At 30.7% G+C, this 18885-nt stretch overlaps 1 protein-coding gene across 1 annotated transcript in view; it reads right to left on the bottom strand.

Moving 5' to 3' along the window:
• LOC114344625 (protein crumbs) overlaps window positions 1-18513 on the bottom strand; it is a 220675-nt gene extending 202162 nt beyond the window's left edge. The window contains exon 1 of the mRNA XM_050650029.1: window positions 18265-18513. Within this exon, the coding sequence (XP_050505986.1) occupies window positions 18265-18331 (67 nt within the window). The 5' untranslated portion in view covers window positions 18332-18513. The remainder of the gene's footprint in view (window positions 1-18264) is intronic.
• Window positions 18514-18885: the final 372 nt, after the last annotated feature.

Here is an 18885-nt window from a genome sequence, read left to right as displayed (position 1 = left end):
TAGAAAGAAAATACCAAGATTAGTAAGTCAATAATATCGAGCTAGTACATATTTTATATTTTAGTATTACTTATATATCTAGTATTATTAATATTATTTATAATTTAAACATGTTACAAGTCAGAATTTGGTATTATTTTTTGAGAGTAAATTAATGTAAGACCAAATACTTACGATGTCGGGATAGTATCACAGGGTTTTTCCTGGTTTTCCCTTGTGATTTACTATGAAGTCTCTAACGCGAGAATTTTACTGTCGTTGCATTTGGTTGTCTTTTTAAAGACATATCACATGCTATAATTTTTTATGACGGATATTCTTGAGTTGGGGTTAATTTCATGTAATCGAATGAACTATCTTTCAGTAAGTCGTCCCAGGAACGCAACTCATAAATATTGGCAATATCATTTTAAAGTCTTCTACTTTAAAATGTATAATATATGTCTGAATTGCCAATATAAATGAGTGAGATTAAATAAATTATTAGAAGAATTTTTTTTTGCTTAGCAACAACACTTTAGTTTATTTTAGTAATATTTTGTATTTTGACAACGGCACCCGATTTGGGCGTCGAAACGTTAATAAAATTATTTTTTTCATTTTAATTGTGGCTTATTTCCCATATAAATAATTAATCCGAGTTAGATGATCCACTATTAACAATAAATACAACTGGAAAAGTGTGTAACATCGTGTCAATTTCATAACTATGGAAACAAATGACAAGTTTTAAAATGAACATAGTATGTATTTATTTAAATAGACGACGCAAAAATCCACCAAACACAATTACGCAAAAATTAAAATTTCACCCTCAAAGTGTACTCCCTCAAAGTGTGTTAAGATAAGCAAAATGCCCTCACGCCCAGAATTCAATTTTTTCATTTTTTTACGTTCTATGTAATTAAAAAGTAAGACTCAATGAGGCTCAAGTTTAACCCTCCACACCCCTTTCTCCTACCCCACCACCAAAAACGTTATTTTTTCATTTTTTTTTGTGGGATGCAATCAAGTTATTTGCAAAACATGTTTATTTTTTATAAACCCCTAGGTTGACTGTACATAACCTCAAGGCATTTTTTTGTGTTTATTTTCGAAAAACGCGTATAACGTTTTTGGAATGGCTATAGGCTATACGTCTAATTTTTTTTATTTCGTGTATTTTATCGAAAAACTATACTTCTAATTCTTTTCGGATTTCTCCGTAAGGCGGTTTTTGGGGATATTCCTAATTTTATAGACTTCAAAATAGATCAAATCAAGATTTTTATATATAAGTAATTTGAAGTACTTATGTAACTGAGCTCTTTAGGACTTAGGGCATTCATAAATTTTGCGAAACACGTTCAAACCACCCAAAAACCATGTGTTTGCCGGTTTTTAAGGATTTTTGCAAGTTTTTCGGGGTGAACATTTTTTTTTGAGATCGATACAATATAAATATTTTTTTTATTATTTTCTTTATGTGAAAAATAAAGGGGGTTTTTGAGGATTTCCTCCAAATTTCCAAAGGACTTTAAAATAGATCACATCAAGGTTTTACAGGCTATATGTATTAGAATATGAAATATCTGAGTATGAAGAGTAGCTGAATGGAAGAAATACATTCAAACTAAAAAAAACCCACCGTTTTAACGTGGAGTGGAAAAATATCTTACTATGGTTTGTTTTTAAACCAGGAGGAGTGATTCAAATTTATCGCGCCGTAATGCTTGTTTGTAACTGGTCCAACCTCAGGCAAGACTACTCAAATGTTATGAAATTTTGACACCATTGACATTTATGAAATTTTGACACTATTGGCACTTCATAGGTTAATCAGGTTATAACGGCGATTTTTGTGTTTTCTACGTTATTCCTTTAATTTTTAGATTGTTAGTCTGTTTTTATATAAAAAAATCAAAAAATAGTAAATCCTTTATAAAAGGTATTATTGTGTTTGCATTTTATCAATCAAAAGCAAAATAAAAATTAAATTAAATTTTTTTTAATAACGCGGGCACATAAATTTGATACACCCTGTATATTGAGCTGTTTTAAAATTTATTAGAATTTAGTTAGGATGTAAATAGATTTCTCTTTTAACGAGTTTTCCGCGGAACCATTAAAGACTTTTGTGAATAATTAAAGTGAAAAGAACTATGTATTTAGATTTAAAATGGAAAAAAATTGTTTACTGTATAGGTAATTATCAATATTTCTCGAAAGTGATAATTGAAAAGAAAGTTGGAATTTTAATATCTTCATTTCAATACGAGTATATGTGGGAGAGTTTCTCCGAAAGTAATTAGGTTTGTCGGAACAAATTTGAGGGTGACTGTTGTTTAGGGGCCGTCCATTAATCACGTGAGGCACGAAAGGGGGGGGAGGGGTCTAGAAAAAATCACGAAATGTAACAATACGCGTGATGTAAAGGGCATTAAACCTCAAAATGTATCACCAAGGGGGAGGGGGGGTTAAAAAAATGACAAAAAAACATCACGTGATTAATGGACGGCCCCTTATCAAATGGAAAAGTCAATGTTTTGATTCTTGGAATGTGGAAGGGGAAAAGATGGATTGGATGATTGAGAGAGATTGAAAAATTATTCATTATATTTTTGGCAGGGAGAAAGAGCGGTTTTCGACGTGTTAGGTGCCGAGATAGTTAGCATATATCAGTGGTTGGTTGATAGTGGAGAATAGTGTTGAAAAGTGGAACGAGCGACAGATCAAATCGAGACGAAATACCTCTTTGATTCTGTAGTATTGTGAGAAGGAGAGCAGAGAATTTTTGGAGTTTTGTTTGAATCGAGAACGTGTCAAAGAAACACGGTTTGTTGGAGGATTAATGCTGGTATGCTGACAGTTTTGAAGCTGGACAACGGAGAGAGGCTTTGATGAGTAGCCTTTACCATAATCAACGAGGGAGAGCTGTTTGGGGTCACGAGAAGACATCCGAGTGAGGGAAGCAAAAGGTCAGTCAATTTATGTGAAAGAGATTTTTATGTTCGGGAAATAAATTTTTGAGTAAAAAGCATATGAATTAAAGTTCCAACATTTCAAAATATAAATAGTAAATATAGGTAACCTTTCGAAGACATAAATTTGTTTGGTTTAGTTTGTTTTACCAAAGTCATCGGGAACAAACCGATAAATTTGTTTTTTTGTAAAGATAATAATTTTAAGTGGTATAAATTTCATTCGGACATCTGTGTCCACAGGTTTTTTAGATTCGATAGTTTTCAGAGTATTAATTTGATAAATAAAAGACAATTCTGTATTTTTATTATAATATTTTGCTTTATTTCTTTTCCCTATTTTATCCCGATTAGGATCAACTCAGAGATACTGAACCCACGAGAGAAGATAAGTATAACGTGAGATAATTTGGATTTTTTTTATAGTATAAAAAAGCACCCTGAGATTTTTTATTCAATTTTGATGTATGATTTGCGACAATTAAATGATTAATTAAATAAATAATAATCAATATAAAATTAATAAGAAGCAGATCACAACAGTATATATTTAAAAATCTCTAAAGAGACCCACATGTTATTTGTTAAACTATATCTTGGTGGTTAGCATGTAAACTTCACGTAAGCACTGATGATGACTGGTAAACCAGTCGAAAACTAGTTATGTGATTGTAATGTAGCCCTTTTTAGGGATTTTAAATATATACCTTTTATAAAGGATTTACTATTTTTTGTATTACATGGTATACAGCCAACTACAGGAAAACTTTTTCCTTGTGGATAAAAAAATCATGTCATGCCAATGTTGGCTTATTATAATTTTTTATTCTAATTCTATGACCTAACTCTAATTTTAATAAGACCCTGGTTTGTTATGTTATTTATTTGTAAATCTATTTTTGTACTTTTAACTTTTATGTTTATTAAAACTCTTATAGCCACTTTACACGATGCAACTAATTGCGCAATTAATTGCACAATTGCTTGCAGCAATAGAAATTGCATCGTGTCATATGCGAATTGCACAGAAAAGCTGCAACTTCTTGCAGCAATTTCTTGCTGCAAGAACTTGCAGCTAAATAGAACATGTCCTATTTTTCATAAAATTTTTTCTGCAATTTGGTTATATTTTTAGTAACTTTTAAGGCTACACTGTTTGTTTTGACATTTTGTCATCCTAAATTTCAAACTAAACAATTTTTGACAAAACTAGAGGAACTTTTTACCAATTTCACGCTTCACAGATATATATTATTCTGGTGGATAACTTTAATTATGCAACATAGGGATTAAAGAAACTATATTCTATTTTTATTTCTTTTGTATTTAACAACTTGTTTCCTTTTGTAAATGAATAATGTATTATAGGTATACTTGCATTAGGTATTATTTGATTTTGTTATACATAATACATATTATAATTTTCTCAAATTATAATCTAACATTTTTAATCTAATATATCTGATAACTCTACGCAAAAAATTACATTTTTAATTTATAAAAACAACATAACCTAAAATTTATGGTATGTCAAAGTTTCTGTCCATTTCATGTCAGTTTATGCAATTACTTGCACCGTGTAATCACTGTATTGCAGAAAGCTAGTTGCAACTTATTGCAGAAGTTCTTGCTGCAAGAACTTGTGCAATAAATTTCGCAATTACTTGCATCGTGTAAAGTGGCTATTAACACTGGGCCTGAGGATGAGGCATAAATTGTAAGCCTCGAAACCGGTCGTCTTTACTAAGAACAAAAAAGATTGTGAGTATCGACCCTTTTTTCATAACTATAAAATCAGTTGTTTTTAGAACTCTTTAGCGACGTATTAGTATCTATATTATAATATTTATGGATAATAGTCGAAGGCCGATATGATCAACCAAAAAAGAAGATGTATTTGGTGATTTTTTAGTAACTTTCTTGGGTGTGAATCTGTCTTTTTAGTTTTCTCCTTCTGGTTTAAAGCATAGTAACCTTGAACCGATCCTGTTGTGGCAATTATTTAGTGTAAAACAGGCAGGTTATTGTGATTTTATTGCCTTATTTAATTTAAGTAAATTCAGTTGTCCTTTTCTTTCATTATCGTGGGATCATTGTTCTATGTTTATTGTTTTGTTTTTTAAAAGCTTTACCCAACTAACAAAAGGAAGGATGTAGGTGGTGACAGCACGCCATTTATGTCTTTGTCTACTATGAGGTTCTTGTACTAAGATATAAGAATATAAATTCGAGAGTTTTAAACAGTTATGCCAAATTTCAATTAGTTTGAGAATATATTAAATATTTAATCAACGACCGGGAGTTCATAAGAAAAACCCTAATAAAACATTATTTAATTTATTTGTTTACTTTAATTTTAAATGTTTTTCTTGTATAAACAGGGCCGCCGCTACCATGTGTGCAAAGTGTGCATCGCACACGGGCGGCCGATTGTAGGGGCGTCCAAAAGCAGGCCACTGATGATATTTTTTAAACGAAAATAAATTCAAAAAATTAAATACACAGTAATGATTCAGATATTTCAATAAACTCGTAATATTTCAAACAATTTAAACAAAAATGCCAGAAAATGTTATTTATTATATGAACTGCCCCTTTGCAGTTGTAGTCATAAAGTAGTTCGCCAGAGCCAGAGTAGTAGGGCCCAGAGCACGCCAAATAGAATTCTATTTTACTGACGTCACAAAATAGAATTTCATAATGGGAGAATCGACGGTTGTTAGGCAACGTGACGTCACTAAAATAGAATTATATTTTTCTGACGTCACAAAATAGAATTTCATAATGGGAAAATTGACGGTTGCTAGGCAACGTGACGTCACTAAAATAGAATTCTATTTGGCGTGCTCCCGCACCTGGAATGCTTTTTAATTCAAAGTGACTGGCGGCTTTCGAACTGACTGTGGCTAAGGCTAAGTCCACACGAGCGAGAATTTACGGCGCCGCGCCGTAAGAACAGTAAATCTTAAACCTGACGAGGCATTGGTTGACTAACTCCTATTTCATCTACAATTGGTGGAGGAGTTAGTCAACCAGTGGGTTTACTGCTCTTACGGCGCCCTAAATTATCGCCCGTATGACCTACGGGTCCATATGCGATTTTTTCAAATTCTGAACATTTATGATTTGTTAAGAGAGTATGATACGACAATAGGATACTTTCCAAAAATTTAGGTAAGTGCTTGTTAAGTGGCTCTCATTGAGTAATAAAAAAGTCTTTTTTATTATTCGATGGTTTAAAAAAATCATTTTTATTACTCGATGGTTGCTCTGTTATACAATTGTTCCTTTATGCTTATATATGGTTATAGATGGGTTATAGTTCAGTCAAGTTGAAAATTTGATGATTTTAGACTCGCTTTTGATAAACGATTTTGTTTGTAATTATTAGTGGTGTGCCCGTTTTTTGGACACTACTTCATTTAAAATAGGCCTGGATCGCGCGTACCAAAAAAAAGTAGATCAATAGCAAGTTGAAAATTTGTTAATAGCTTAAAGGTGTCTAGTCGGACAAACTTTGATGTACGGGAACACTGGAACAGGGAAAGTTTTAATTGTGGAACAGTTTAAAAATTTGGAACGTTAGATTAGGAAAACCTTTCATGTATTTTGTCGGACAGAACATCCAACTGATTTGTTACGCTTTCATTAAACTCTCATGCAAAAATCAGACTGCTATTACTAGCCAACATTATTCCTGTCATTTGACATGTTCTTGGTGTTCCACTCATTAAAATGCTCAGTTGGTGATAAACACCAGTCTGATTGTTGCATGAGAGTTTAAGGAAATGGTAACAAATCAATTGGAAGTTATGTCCGACAAAATACATGGAACGTTTTCGTAGTCTGACGTTCCAAATTTTTAACCTTTCCACAATTAAAACTTCCCCTGTTTCAGTGTTCCCATACATCAAAGTTTATCAGACTAGACACCGTTAAGCTATTAACAAATTTTCAACTTGCTGTTAATCTACCTTTTTCTGGTACGCGGGATCCAGGTCTAAAAGTAACGTCAAGATCAGAGCAATTTTTATTCATATACGCGTTACGGTTACAATGTATCTCCTGTACATTTCTTTAAATACTAGTACCTATGTTGAAACAACAAAAGTGTTAAAAGGGGGGCGGCAAATATTATGTTGCACACGGGCGGCCAACACTTTAGCGGCGGCCCTGTGTATAAACAAGGCTCAACTGTGTATTAACAAAATGCCCTAAGTACCTTTAACTGAGGAAAAACTAATGCAGAATTAACAAAATGAAACAAATTAAATTAATGAACAAATTGAAGTCTCGGATGCAGAATTCACCATTATAATAAAATTAAAATGGTAAATAGTTATTTAAATCTGAGACTTTTCGTGTTGAAAGTTCTTTCTGGTACATCCTTAATCTGCGACTTTTACAATTTATAAGACAGCAGACGACGAATATAGAAAACAAAAAGGACTACTTGTAATCACATTCCGTTTTCATTCGTCTAGGAAAAGGACAGAAGAGGAACTTTCTAGTACTCAAATCTGAGTAAAGATAGAAAAGTAAAAGATGATTTTGCTGGTTTTTGATTCAGAGGGATGCACAATCGCTGGACAGCTGTTTCCACCATTTCAGGCTTTTTCAACAGCGCTAGCGTGCACTCCTCTGAATCGAAAAACAGCTCAACCATCAATTTAAGGGGAATTTGAAAGATCATTCAAATTTCCATTGGGACGCGATCCAACGACATCTCTTAACAAATTGAAGTCTCAGATGCAGAATTCACCATTATAATAAAATTAAAATGGTAAATAGTTATTTAAATCTGAAAACCATCTTTTACTTTTCTATCTTTACTCAGATTTGAGTACTAGAAAGTTCCTCTTCTGTCGGAATGTGATTGCAAGGAATCCTTTTTGTTTTCTATATTCGTCGTCTGCGGTCTTATAAATTGTAAAAGTCGCAGATTAAGGATGTACCAGAAAGAACTTTCAACACGAAAAGTCTCAGATTTAAATAACTATTTACCATTTTAATTTTATTATAATGGTGAATTCTTCATCTGAGACTCTTCAATTTATTAAGAGATGTCGCTGGATCGTGTCCCAATGGGAATTTGAATGATCTTTAAAATTCCCCTTAAATTGATAGTTGAGCTGTTTTTCGGTTCAGAGGAGTGCACGCTAGCGCTGTTGAAAAAGCCTGAAATGGTGGAAACAGCTGTCCAGCGATTGTGCATCCCTCTGAATCAAAAACAAGCAAAATCATCTTTTACTAAATTAATGAAATTAGTTAAAATTTAAAACAACTAATTTAAACAGAAAATACCAAAATCAAGCAAATAAGAATTAAAGAAATAAATTGGGTTAATAGAAATATCAAAATGAAAAATCTATTGAAAAAAATGTAAGCACCTAAATAAAATAACACCACTAATTAAAATTTAATATACCTATATATGGAAAGTTGAATACAAGGTGTTCCATATCGTCATGTTCAATTGTTATGAATGTAATCTAGGTTTAGGCCAGGGTAATAAAACAAAAATATACCCTGTTCGTGACACTTCAGCAGCCAGGGTACTGAAGCGTTTTTCCGACAGGTAATACCTATAAGAACAAATTATAACTATTTCCTGCGTAGGATCTGGCGGCCATTTTTATTTATAAACAATTAACTGTCAAAAAATGGGATTTTCCCCTTTTTTTTCAAATCAACGGAAAACAGTGAAACTTATGATTTTTTTAGTACAAATATCTTCGAGATTATGGAAAAAGCTTTAAAATAACGTATTACAAAGTTTGATATCCTCATTTATTGTTAATATAATTGCGAAAAAATGTCGGAATTGAAAAAAAAAATATTTTCTCAATAACTGTTGTAAAAATTAGTGTACAGCTTTGAAATTTTTGTCAAATGAGGGTTCTTTGGTGCTTAATATGTGATAAAAATTTCAAAGCGATTCATTCAATTGTTTAAATTTTATTCAAATTGTTTATCTCAGAGAGCATTTTTTTTGCAATAACATAAGTCAGAAAAAAATGACCTTAGAACCATTCCACAGGTGTCAAATGAAAGAGCATGAGCTACATTTTCAACATTGTTTAAAAAAGTGAATAAAAAATGCATTTATTAGTAATAAATAATTATGCAAAAGTATCATCAATTTTTCTTTTATAAACTGTTTGAATAACTTTTTCCAAAAAAAAAGTAACTTTTTTACCCTGTTTTAAGTGCACAACTACCAAGTAATGTTATCTATATCATAATTGATAAAAAATTGTAATAAATATGTATAATTTCTTATATAACAAAATAAAAAGTTTATAAGGAAAGATTTACGATACTTTTGCATAATTATTTATTAATAATAAATGCATTTTTTATTCACTTTTTTTAAACCAAGTTGAAAATATAGCTCATGCTCTTTCATTTGACACCTGTGGAATGGTTCTAACGTCATTTTCTTCTGACTTATGTTATTGCAAAAAAATTATCTCTGGGATAAACAATTTAAATAAAATTTAAACAATTGAATGAATTACTTTGAAATTTTTATCACATATTAAGCACCAAAGAACCCGTATTTGACAAAAATTTCAAAGCTGTACACTAATTTTTACAAGTTATTGCGAAAATAATTTTTTTGCAATTCCAACCTTTTTTCGCAATTATATTAACAATAAATGAGTATATCAAACTTTGTAATACATCATTTTAAAGCTTTTGCCATAATCTCGAAGATATTTGTACTAAAAAAATCATGTTTCCCTGTTTTCCATTGATTTGAAAAAAAAAGTGAAAAATTCCATTTTTTGACACTTAATTGTTTATAAATAAAAATGGCCGCCAGATCCTACGCAGGAAATAGTTACAATTTGCTCTTATAGGTATTACCTGTCGAAAAAACGCTTCAGTACCCTGGCTGTTCAAGTGTCATGGAAAAAAACCTTATTACCCTGGACTAGTTCGATTATAAGACGAAACAATTTTAAAATGGTTAATTGTTATCTACTTCAAAGTTGGAGAAAGAAGTGAATATTCAAAATATCCATAAACAAAATGTCAATTACATTGCAGACTTACATTTCTTCAGAATTTGAAAACTGTAGATTGAAGACTCAATTTAGAGAATTTACATGAAAAACTCAATTCACAAAATTTTCATTTTCAAAATAAGAATATCCTTTTTCGTGCTGGCAACACATCTTTACACTTAACCCTACAGAAGTCGCACCTGCGCTCAAACAGTGTCATAAGTCAGAAAAGCAAGGTATCGAGAAAACGAGGTTTAAAATTTGTGCTAGAATTTTTCCGGCTTTAATTCAAAAACTGTTAAAATTAGTATAATAACTATTAGTCAGTTAAAAAGGTTTTTGAAGCTCTACAAAATAGTGTATTACTTACTGCTGCTAAAAATATTTAAAAAAAAAATGAGTTGTGACACTATAGGTACAGATAAAATAACGAAAAATTTACGAAATATTATTTATGAAAAGTGGCTCTTGCAGTACCGAATGTAATATTATTATTATCTGGTTAACATGCTTATATTTTTTAATGATGTAACTTTAAATACAATTAACAATATTAAACAAAATATACTGCAAAAATAAAGATAAATAAGTGATAAATGTGTCACTTTTCTTGAGCACATACGCACACTGTTTTGAATAAAGTAATCACATATACCAGGGGTGGCCAATCTGTGGCTCGCGAGCCACATGTGGCTCTTTAAATGATAATTTGTGGCTCTCAATAAATGTGCCTGAATTACTTTTCATTTTTGTGTTTCAAAATATCTTAAATTACTGACAACAAATATAAGAGGATGAGGCTAAATGTACCATCAGGACTTAGAAAAGGAGACCCCTTATCAACGTTGTTATTCAATTTGGCCTTATAAAATATGTAGTAAGTAAAATATGATCTGAGCTTACAGGGGATTTGCGAATTGAGGATCAAAACTATTGTTGGCCTTTGCTGGTGATCTAGGGCAGTCCCTCATTCTACAAGAGACGTGAGGACTTTGAATAAATTAAGAGAAGATGAAATACTCAAGAAGACGAAAGTTCTCAGAATGATATTTGGCCCTCAAAGAGATGAATTGACAGGAGAGTGGAGAAGGCGCCCCAAAGCTGATCATCGTCAGATATATAAAAGCTAAGGTAAGATGGGCAGCTCCTGTGGTAAGATCAGAGGAAGACAGTGTCTTAAACAGACAGTGTTTTTTGAGAGACGATAGAAGATCAGCAGACCGTTGCAGGAAAATATGGAAGAATGACAAACAACCGAATTATCCTCAAATAGTAAAGACTGCTTGTAGAATTATTTGCATAGTTGAAATAACGATGTGAACCATTTTATTTTACTTTAAAATTCATAAAATCCAAACACTGAGAGAAAAACTGAATACCTTTTTTGCACTTTTTAAATATTTGTTTAATTGCGGCTCACGAAAAATTTCAAATTTTGAAAAATGGCTCGGACTAACAAGGAGCTTGGCCACCCCTGACATATACTGTCTTACTAGTACTAGATCCGAATAGGCGGTCAAAATGTATCCATCTGCTTGCCTGATGAAACATCTTTTTTATCAAATTTAATACATAGACAAATATTTCTAGCATGGGTTGCCTATCAAAATAGTGTCATAGCTATCCTTAAGGGAGGGCGAAGTGGTTGAAATCAATATTCCAAACACATTTTTTGAAGTTATACTTCTTTACCGGCGATAAAGGGTAAATTTTTGTATGGGAAAACCTAGCGACCGGACGCATGCGCATTATAACTTTGTTCTGATTGGATGTTCAAATGACATGTCAAAAATTATTCAATATGGCGGCTGTGGCACAGCTGTAGTTAGATTATTTATGGTTGTTGCGTTTTAAAATTTGTGTGAAAAGAAACAACAAACAAAAGTTAGTTAATACTTATACTGCCTTTTTAAATAGTTTTCATATACCTACATTTTTGGACTTTTGGACTATTTTGGAAAAGGAAAACTCATTCTAATTTGGTAAGTACCTAGTTTTTATTATAATCATATTGTAATTATACATTTGGATTAGGTTGAAATACATACATTTATTTTCTCAAGAATGCGGATTTTAGAGAGAAATCCCAAATTAGGTTCGATTTTTATTTTTAAATTATGATTTTTTGGCGTAGATTTATTTATCTAGTAGGTATGTAATGCTTTGATTTACATACTTAATTTGATTACCAACAAAAGTTCTACCAATCTTCATCTAATATATTGTTTTCTTACTGTTTTGTTATATTTTTATATTTTCTTCCACAAAATTTAAACTACATAATTTTCAAAACAATTGTCAAACAGTAAAACGTTCAGTTACCATATTTTTCCACATGATAAATAATGTGCGATTGGACGAGTGAGTCTACGCTTCGATTACGAGTCAAAGCGGCACGAAATTCAAGGGTTCAATTCCCGATGCAAGTTTTATTTTTTTATGCATATTATGATTGTAAGTATATTTGTTATATAATTTTTTTTTTTCAGCAAATGCGTATTTAAAATTTTTGCCAACAATTATTATCGTCCAGAAATCATTTTTTCTTTGTGGCATTTTTCAATGTGTTTGTGTGCGTTTTATTCTTTTATTTTTTTTTAATTTTTGGTATAGTCTTAAAAATCACATAATATGTAGTAGAAGTATAACTTCTTACGTGCGTACAAAGTACACACACATTCTTGTTTTTAAAGTATGGTAGAATTATTTCGTTTTTAAATTAAATAGGCATATTCAGTACAATTCATAGATTACTCAAGAAAAAATTCAAGGAAAAATACTGAAAAATAAGCCAACGGTGGCAAATTTTTAAAAGACACCTCAAAATATAATGAATTTTACGGTGGACATCAGAACTCATCATTGAATCATGGTAAACAAAAAATTAAAAGAAGATTTTATTAACTTATGAGTTTCTCGAGGTAACGCTGTCAAGTTTTTTTTAGTTTTATCTAATTTTAACTTTTTGATATCACTCAGAAATCTAAACAAAGAATTTTTTTGCAAAAAAGGATGAAAATCAACATTTTTATTATTGTTAAACAAAAAATAAGCATAAAACAAAAATATCTTGGCAGCGTTACCTCAAGGAATGTCTAAAGAAAATATATACTTTATACTTATACTTTAATTTTATATTTATATTTATACTACATTTATACTTTAATTAACAATAATGATAGAAGAACTCAAAAGGAACAATTTGAGCTTATGAATATGTTCGTAAGTTTATTTTTGGCCAAGATATCGATATTTTAATGGCGCGCTATAAGGAGCCAGACCGGCTCATGCTAACAGTGCTAACTTCTCCATGCAAATTATAATTTCTATGTGTATATACGTTATCTTTATTTTTCATTTTTGAAGATCCTAATAAAATTTTATATAATTCTTATATTAAATCATCATACTGTACCTCGTATAACCTTTCATTCTATTTACTTTGTCCTCTATTTTTTGTACTAAATGAGAAAAAAAAACATTAAAAACTAATATTTTAGAAATATAACTAAAAAGTCAGTTGATATTCTTTATTAAGAATAGGCAAGGCCTCCTGAGCAAAATAATGTAACACGACTTTACCGCGATATTACTTGACTGTGAACCGATCTTGCACCTCATAGCGCGCCATTAAAATATCGATATCTTAGCCAAAAATAAACTTACGAACATTTTCGTAAGCTCAAATTGTTCCTTTTCAGTTCTTCTATCATTATTGTTAGTCAAAGTATAAATAATGTTTATGGCTCAAATTTGGTTTAAATCCTTATAAACAAATTAATGTACAATTTTTTTAAGAAAATTATAACTTCAAACGGGTATAACTTTAAAACAAATGAAGATAAAGTAATTTAACAAACTTTGTTGGGAAGCCTATTAATTAAGCTTTAAAATGAGACCTTCTAGTGCTCATTTGCATGCATAGAAGCCGAGTTACGATCGATAAAGCTTCGAAACATACTTATTTTGCAATTTGAAATTTGCATTGTGCACTAATTTGCAATATCTTTAGTTCTAATTATTGGATTTGAGTTTAGTAAACGATGTTTTCTTCGTTTTTTACTAAGGAACAAATTTTATTTGAAACATTTTGTTGTATCTCTTTTAGTTTATGAACCAGAGCCTTATAAACAATTAGATTGTTTATAACAATTTTTTGGCCACTCGGATCGAAATCCATCCTCGAAAATTCGTAATCATCAGCCAAAAATCCATAAGAAACCGTTGAAATTGTCCATCAGAATTAAAAAGGCCACGGTGACCCCTCTGGCGCCTAGACCAGCGGTTCTCAATCTGTGGTACATGTACCACTGGTGATACATTTCATTTTTTGAGGTGGTACACAAAACGCAAAAACAGCCAAAATCAGCACCACTATTATAGTTAATTAGATCACCTAGTTAGATAGTATTTCAGTTAGGTGGTACCAAAAATAATAAAAAGTATTTGGTGGTACATGATACAAAAAGATTGACAACTGCTGGCCTAGACTACTATGTACCCAGTATTTTTCATATTCTGTAATCCAAAATGTCTTTAATTCAATTTTCCCTCAATTTATTGAAGATTGGAGTTTAGAGGTCATACTTATTTACAAAATTTGTCTTACTGTCATTGAAGTTAAAATAATCCTTTTAATGGTTAACATTTCAAAAGACTGAAATTATTTATAATTCAAAACATAAACATTCAGGTAAACATCTTCCAAGGTTCTACAATTTACTAAAATTAAATATTTATCTATTTTAAAATGCAGAACAAATTATTGTTCTATCAGAGTTGTAGCCTTGGAAAATGTTGGCATACAAAATTGTAATAGATACTTTTTTTGTTGTATTATGTTGTAATAATGATAGGAACTTGAAAATACTATAAATAGGATTAAATGAAAACTATTTATAGATTTAAAGAATAAGAATTGGCTCAAAAAATTTTGTTATCATCCAATAATTCCAAAAATGTTGTTTTATTGATGGATATAGATACAATCTAGCTAGAATAATGAGATAATCTGGTTAAGATTTTTTTGAAGTGAATACTTCTTATCGCTGGGTATGGAATATTGATGGGACTAAAATCGTATGGGGCGTCATTTAAAAATTGTGATGGGAGTGGTATAAAGTAGTATCAATTTCTATTCATATAATTATTTATATTTTAAACAAATTATATGTATGAGTAGGTTATATCAAAATAATATTTTGAAAACTGAATAAAGGAATTATATTATTTATTTATTATTTAGTCATGTTCAAATAATAACAAATTATTATACATATCAACAAAACATACATAGGTATATGTTAGAGTTTGACGGATCCATTAAAGTCAAACTAAATTTTAAATTATTTAAAATTTAGTTTGAATATGTAATAAAATAAAATATCATTGTATGTATAAAATTGTAAACTTAGGTTTGTAGACAGATTGTTCAGTCTACAATTGTGGCAGACACAATGTCAGAATAGAATTCGATCTAACTTTTTTTTATATGAATTAAATTAACATGTAATGACGTCGACTTTGCAAAGTAACAAGACACTTACTCAACACACACACTACACATTACACCTGAGTTAGTGATAAGATAGACAATTACGTGGCTAAAGGTTCTAGTTCTAAACCAAGGCCAGAATCAGAGAAAAAAAAAATTAACATGTAAAAAATCAAATGTACCTATGCCATCAATGCCATTACTTCACTAAATCAAGCACTAAGTTATTTGTTGATTCTCTTTGTTGTAAGTATGTTATAGGTTAGAGTTTGACGGATCCATTAAAGTCAAACTAAATTTTAAATTACATATTATGTGATAAAATATAAAAATCATGGTATGTATAAAATTGTAAACTTAGGCTTAGGTTTGTAGACAGATTGTTCAGTCTACAAATGTGGCAGACACAATGTCAGAATAGAATTGGATCTAACTTTTTTTTATATGAATTAAATTAACATGTAAAAAATCAAATGTACCTATGCCATCAATGCCATTACTTCACCAAATTAAGCACTAAGTTATTTGTTGATTCCCTTTGAAAAAATTATAGGTACCTTCAATTCAACCCAATGAATTTGAAATTTATACTTAATAATCATAAGCAGCAAGTTTGTCATTTTATATTTAAAGATTGAGAATTGAAATGAAACTCAAAATTCCCAGTATCATCTCCATTCATCATCATATTGTTGTATTTATTTAATGTATTCTATAGTGGACATAAGTACATGGCACTTAATTTCTTGCCTTAGGGTCGATTTCTCATACCTGCGTTAATCTATGGTTTAGTTGAACCAGGTTCACCGGTGATCTGTGGTTTTGTTTGGAATGCATTTCTCATTGCACGTTCATGTCAGCGCTCGTTCTACAGCTTTCGAGAAATGCCAATAGATGATTCGAGAAATGCCAAAAGATCTTTATGTTGACGACGACTCTGTAATGAGTCAAGTCGAATAATTTGCAGTAAAGACTCATAACTTTGACCAGTGAGATGCATCTTATAAGCATAATAACGTAAGAATTTACGCTGAACTTGTTCGATTTTATTAATATGACAGTTATATTGAGGTGACCAAACACATGATGCATACTCTAAATGTGGTCTAACCAAAGAACAATAAAGAAATTTTAAAGAACGACCAGTCGTAAAGCCATAGCTGCATCTTTTAACAAAGCCAAGCATCTTTAATAACTTAGAAACCATGCTATTAATGTGTAGGTTGAAATTCAAGTTAGTATCAAGAATAACACCCAGATCTATAACTGAGTCAACTAATTGTAACCTAGTGTCCCATATAAAGTAAGAATTATTCTCAAAGTGTCTTAGTCGAGTAAAAGTTATAGCATGGCATTTGTTTGCATTTAAGTCCATACCATTAAGTGAGCACCATTCCACAAGACCATTAAGATCTGATTGCAAATTGTAGTGATCCAAATCAGAGGTAATTATGTGAAATAATTTAAGGTCATCAGCAAATAGAAGAAATTGAGCAAAATTGAAGCTTTTATTTATGTCATTTATAAATAAATTAAAAAGGATAGGTCCTAAGTGGGAGCCTTGAGGTACACCCGATGTAACTATAATTTCATTAGAGAAATAATTCTTAATACGAACTATCTGCCTTCTATCTAATAGATAATTTCGAATCCAACTAAGCAGAGGATCAGAGAAACCCAACTGTTCGATCTTATGTAACAATAACGTATGGTTGACTCTATCGAATGCCTTGGAAAAATCTGTATAAATCGCATCTACCTGTTGTTTACTTTCCAATGCTTCATTTAAGAAGGAGGTATAATTTAACAAGTTCATTTCAGTTGATCTCCCCATAACAAAACCATACTGTTGTTCAATGATTACATTTTGTATAGTAGGCTTAATTTTGTCACATATTAAACTCTCGAATAGTTTGGGTATAGTATTAAGGATACTAATAGGTCTGTAGCTCTGTACCCTGCTTCTATCTCCATTCTTGAATATCGGTGATATAAAACTAACTTTCCAAACGGGAGGGAATTCACTCGTTTGTAATGATTTTTGAAAAATAAAGAATTACAATCAAAATTAAAGTAGATGCTCCAAAAGCAATTTTTACACATTGTTGCGCTCATAGATTACATTTAGTATTGCAAGACGGCTCAAAATGTATTACAAATTGTAGGATATTTTATGTCGCCTACCCGAAGTATATGTGTAGCCTACCCGCATACTGAGGTCACGAGCCGCCACTGTACTGTTGAATTATGGATTACTATAGGTAACTAAAAAATGACCACAAAATCATTATAATACAGATAGGAAATACCCAATAATCTTATGTAAAGTATATACCTACTTAAAATGTATGTTTCACTTTATGACATGTTTTCATGTTATTTGTTAAAAAATTATCAAAAGGAAAAAATAAAGATTATATTTTATAACTATAATGTTTGGCTGACAAAAGATTTCAATTTTTTATTAAAAATTTGAATATTGTTTTGGTGATAATGTAAAAAAAACTAGAGCATATAAATTTGTGTGTTAAATTTAAATGATCCATATTTTTAGGATCATTTTAACACTGTAGATAAAGGATTAAGGTCTATTATACAATAATATTGCCTTAGATACTTATAAACGAGCATAAGACTCATTTAAAAATGCAGAATAAGGTAATCAACCTCCATCTACTAGGTAACTAGGTGTAAGAAATAAGTGAGTCATCAGTTACTTGGAAACCACTTTCTGCATTTTGATTAATAATGGTAGGTAAAGATAGGATACAACATTAAAATACAATATTTAACTTACCAACGGTCAAAAAAATATTCTTTTTCACAATATCCATGAACTCCATTGTTTTCTTCCACTTCATCATTTATAAGAAAATCATAAGATATGATTGAGGGAAGGTGTTTGTCATTATTTTTTTAACACTGTCAGCACTTAACACACATTTTAATAACAAAAACTAATATTAACTAAAATAAAATAAAACGCCAAACACCGCGTAAACACACCAGAAACACATACGCAAAACAACTCAACAGTCAACCCACCTGCGATTGTCACTTGTTAAAAAAATAAATGTAATAAATAGACTGTCAAATCAGTGTTTTGTTAGTACTTAAAAGTACCGCCAACTTTTCAGATGGCAATTATAGGCCAGTAAATAAGTGTTTGGTGTGTAATTTTTGTCGTCAGGATGGATTTGCTTGAAAATTTGGATTTTTAGTTCTAGTCTCTAGTCTAAGATACGATATAAGGTCGATTTGCACCGATCTGTTTAATGCATAAAAATTATTGGATATGTAGTTTAGCATGTTAACAATCTAATCTTGTTCTAACTATACCTAATTACATAATTAATAATTAAAAAATAACTATTTTTTTTAATTAAAAAAAATTCGACCCTGGCAGATATTATTTTAG

The sequence above is a fragment of the Diabrotica virgifera genome, chromosome 1, assembly GCF_917563875.1.
Source record: "Diabrotica virgifera virgifera chromosome 1, PGI_DIABVI_V3a".
NCBI lineage: Eukaryota > Metazoa > Arthropoda > Insecta > Coleoptera > Chrysomelidae > Diabrotica > Diabrotica virgifera.
This window is presented reverse-complemented; position numbering and strand designations above follow the sequence as displayed.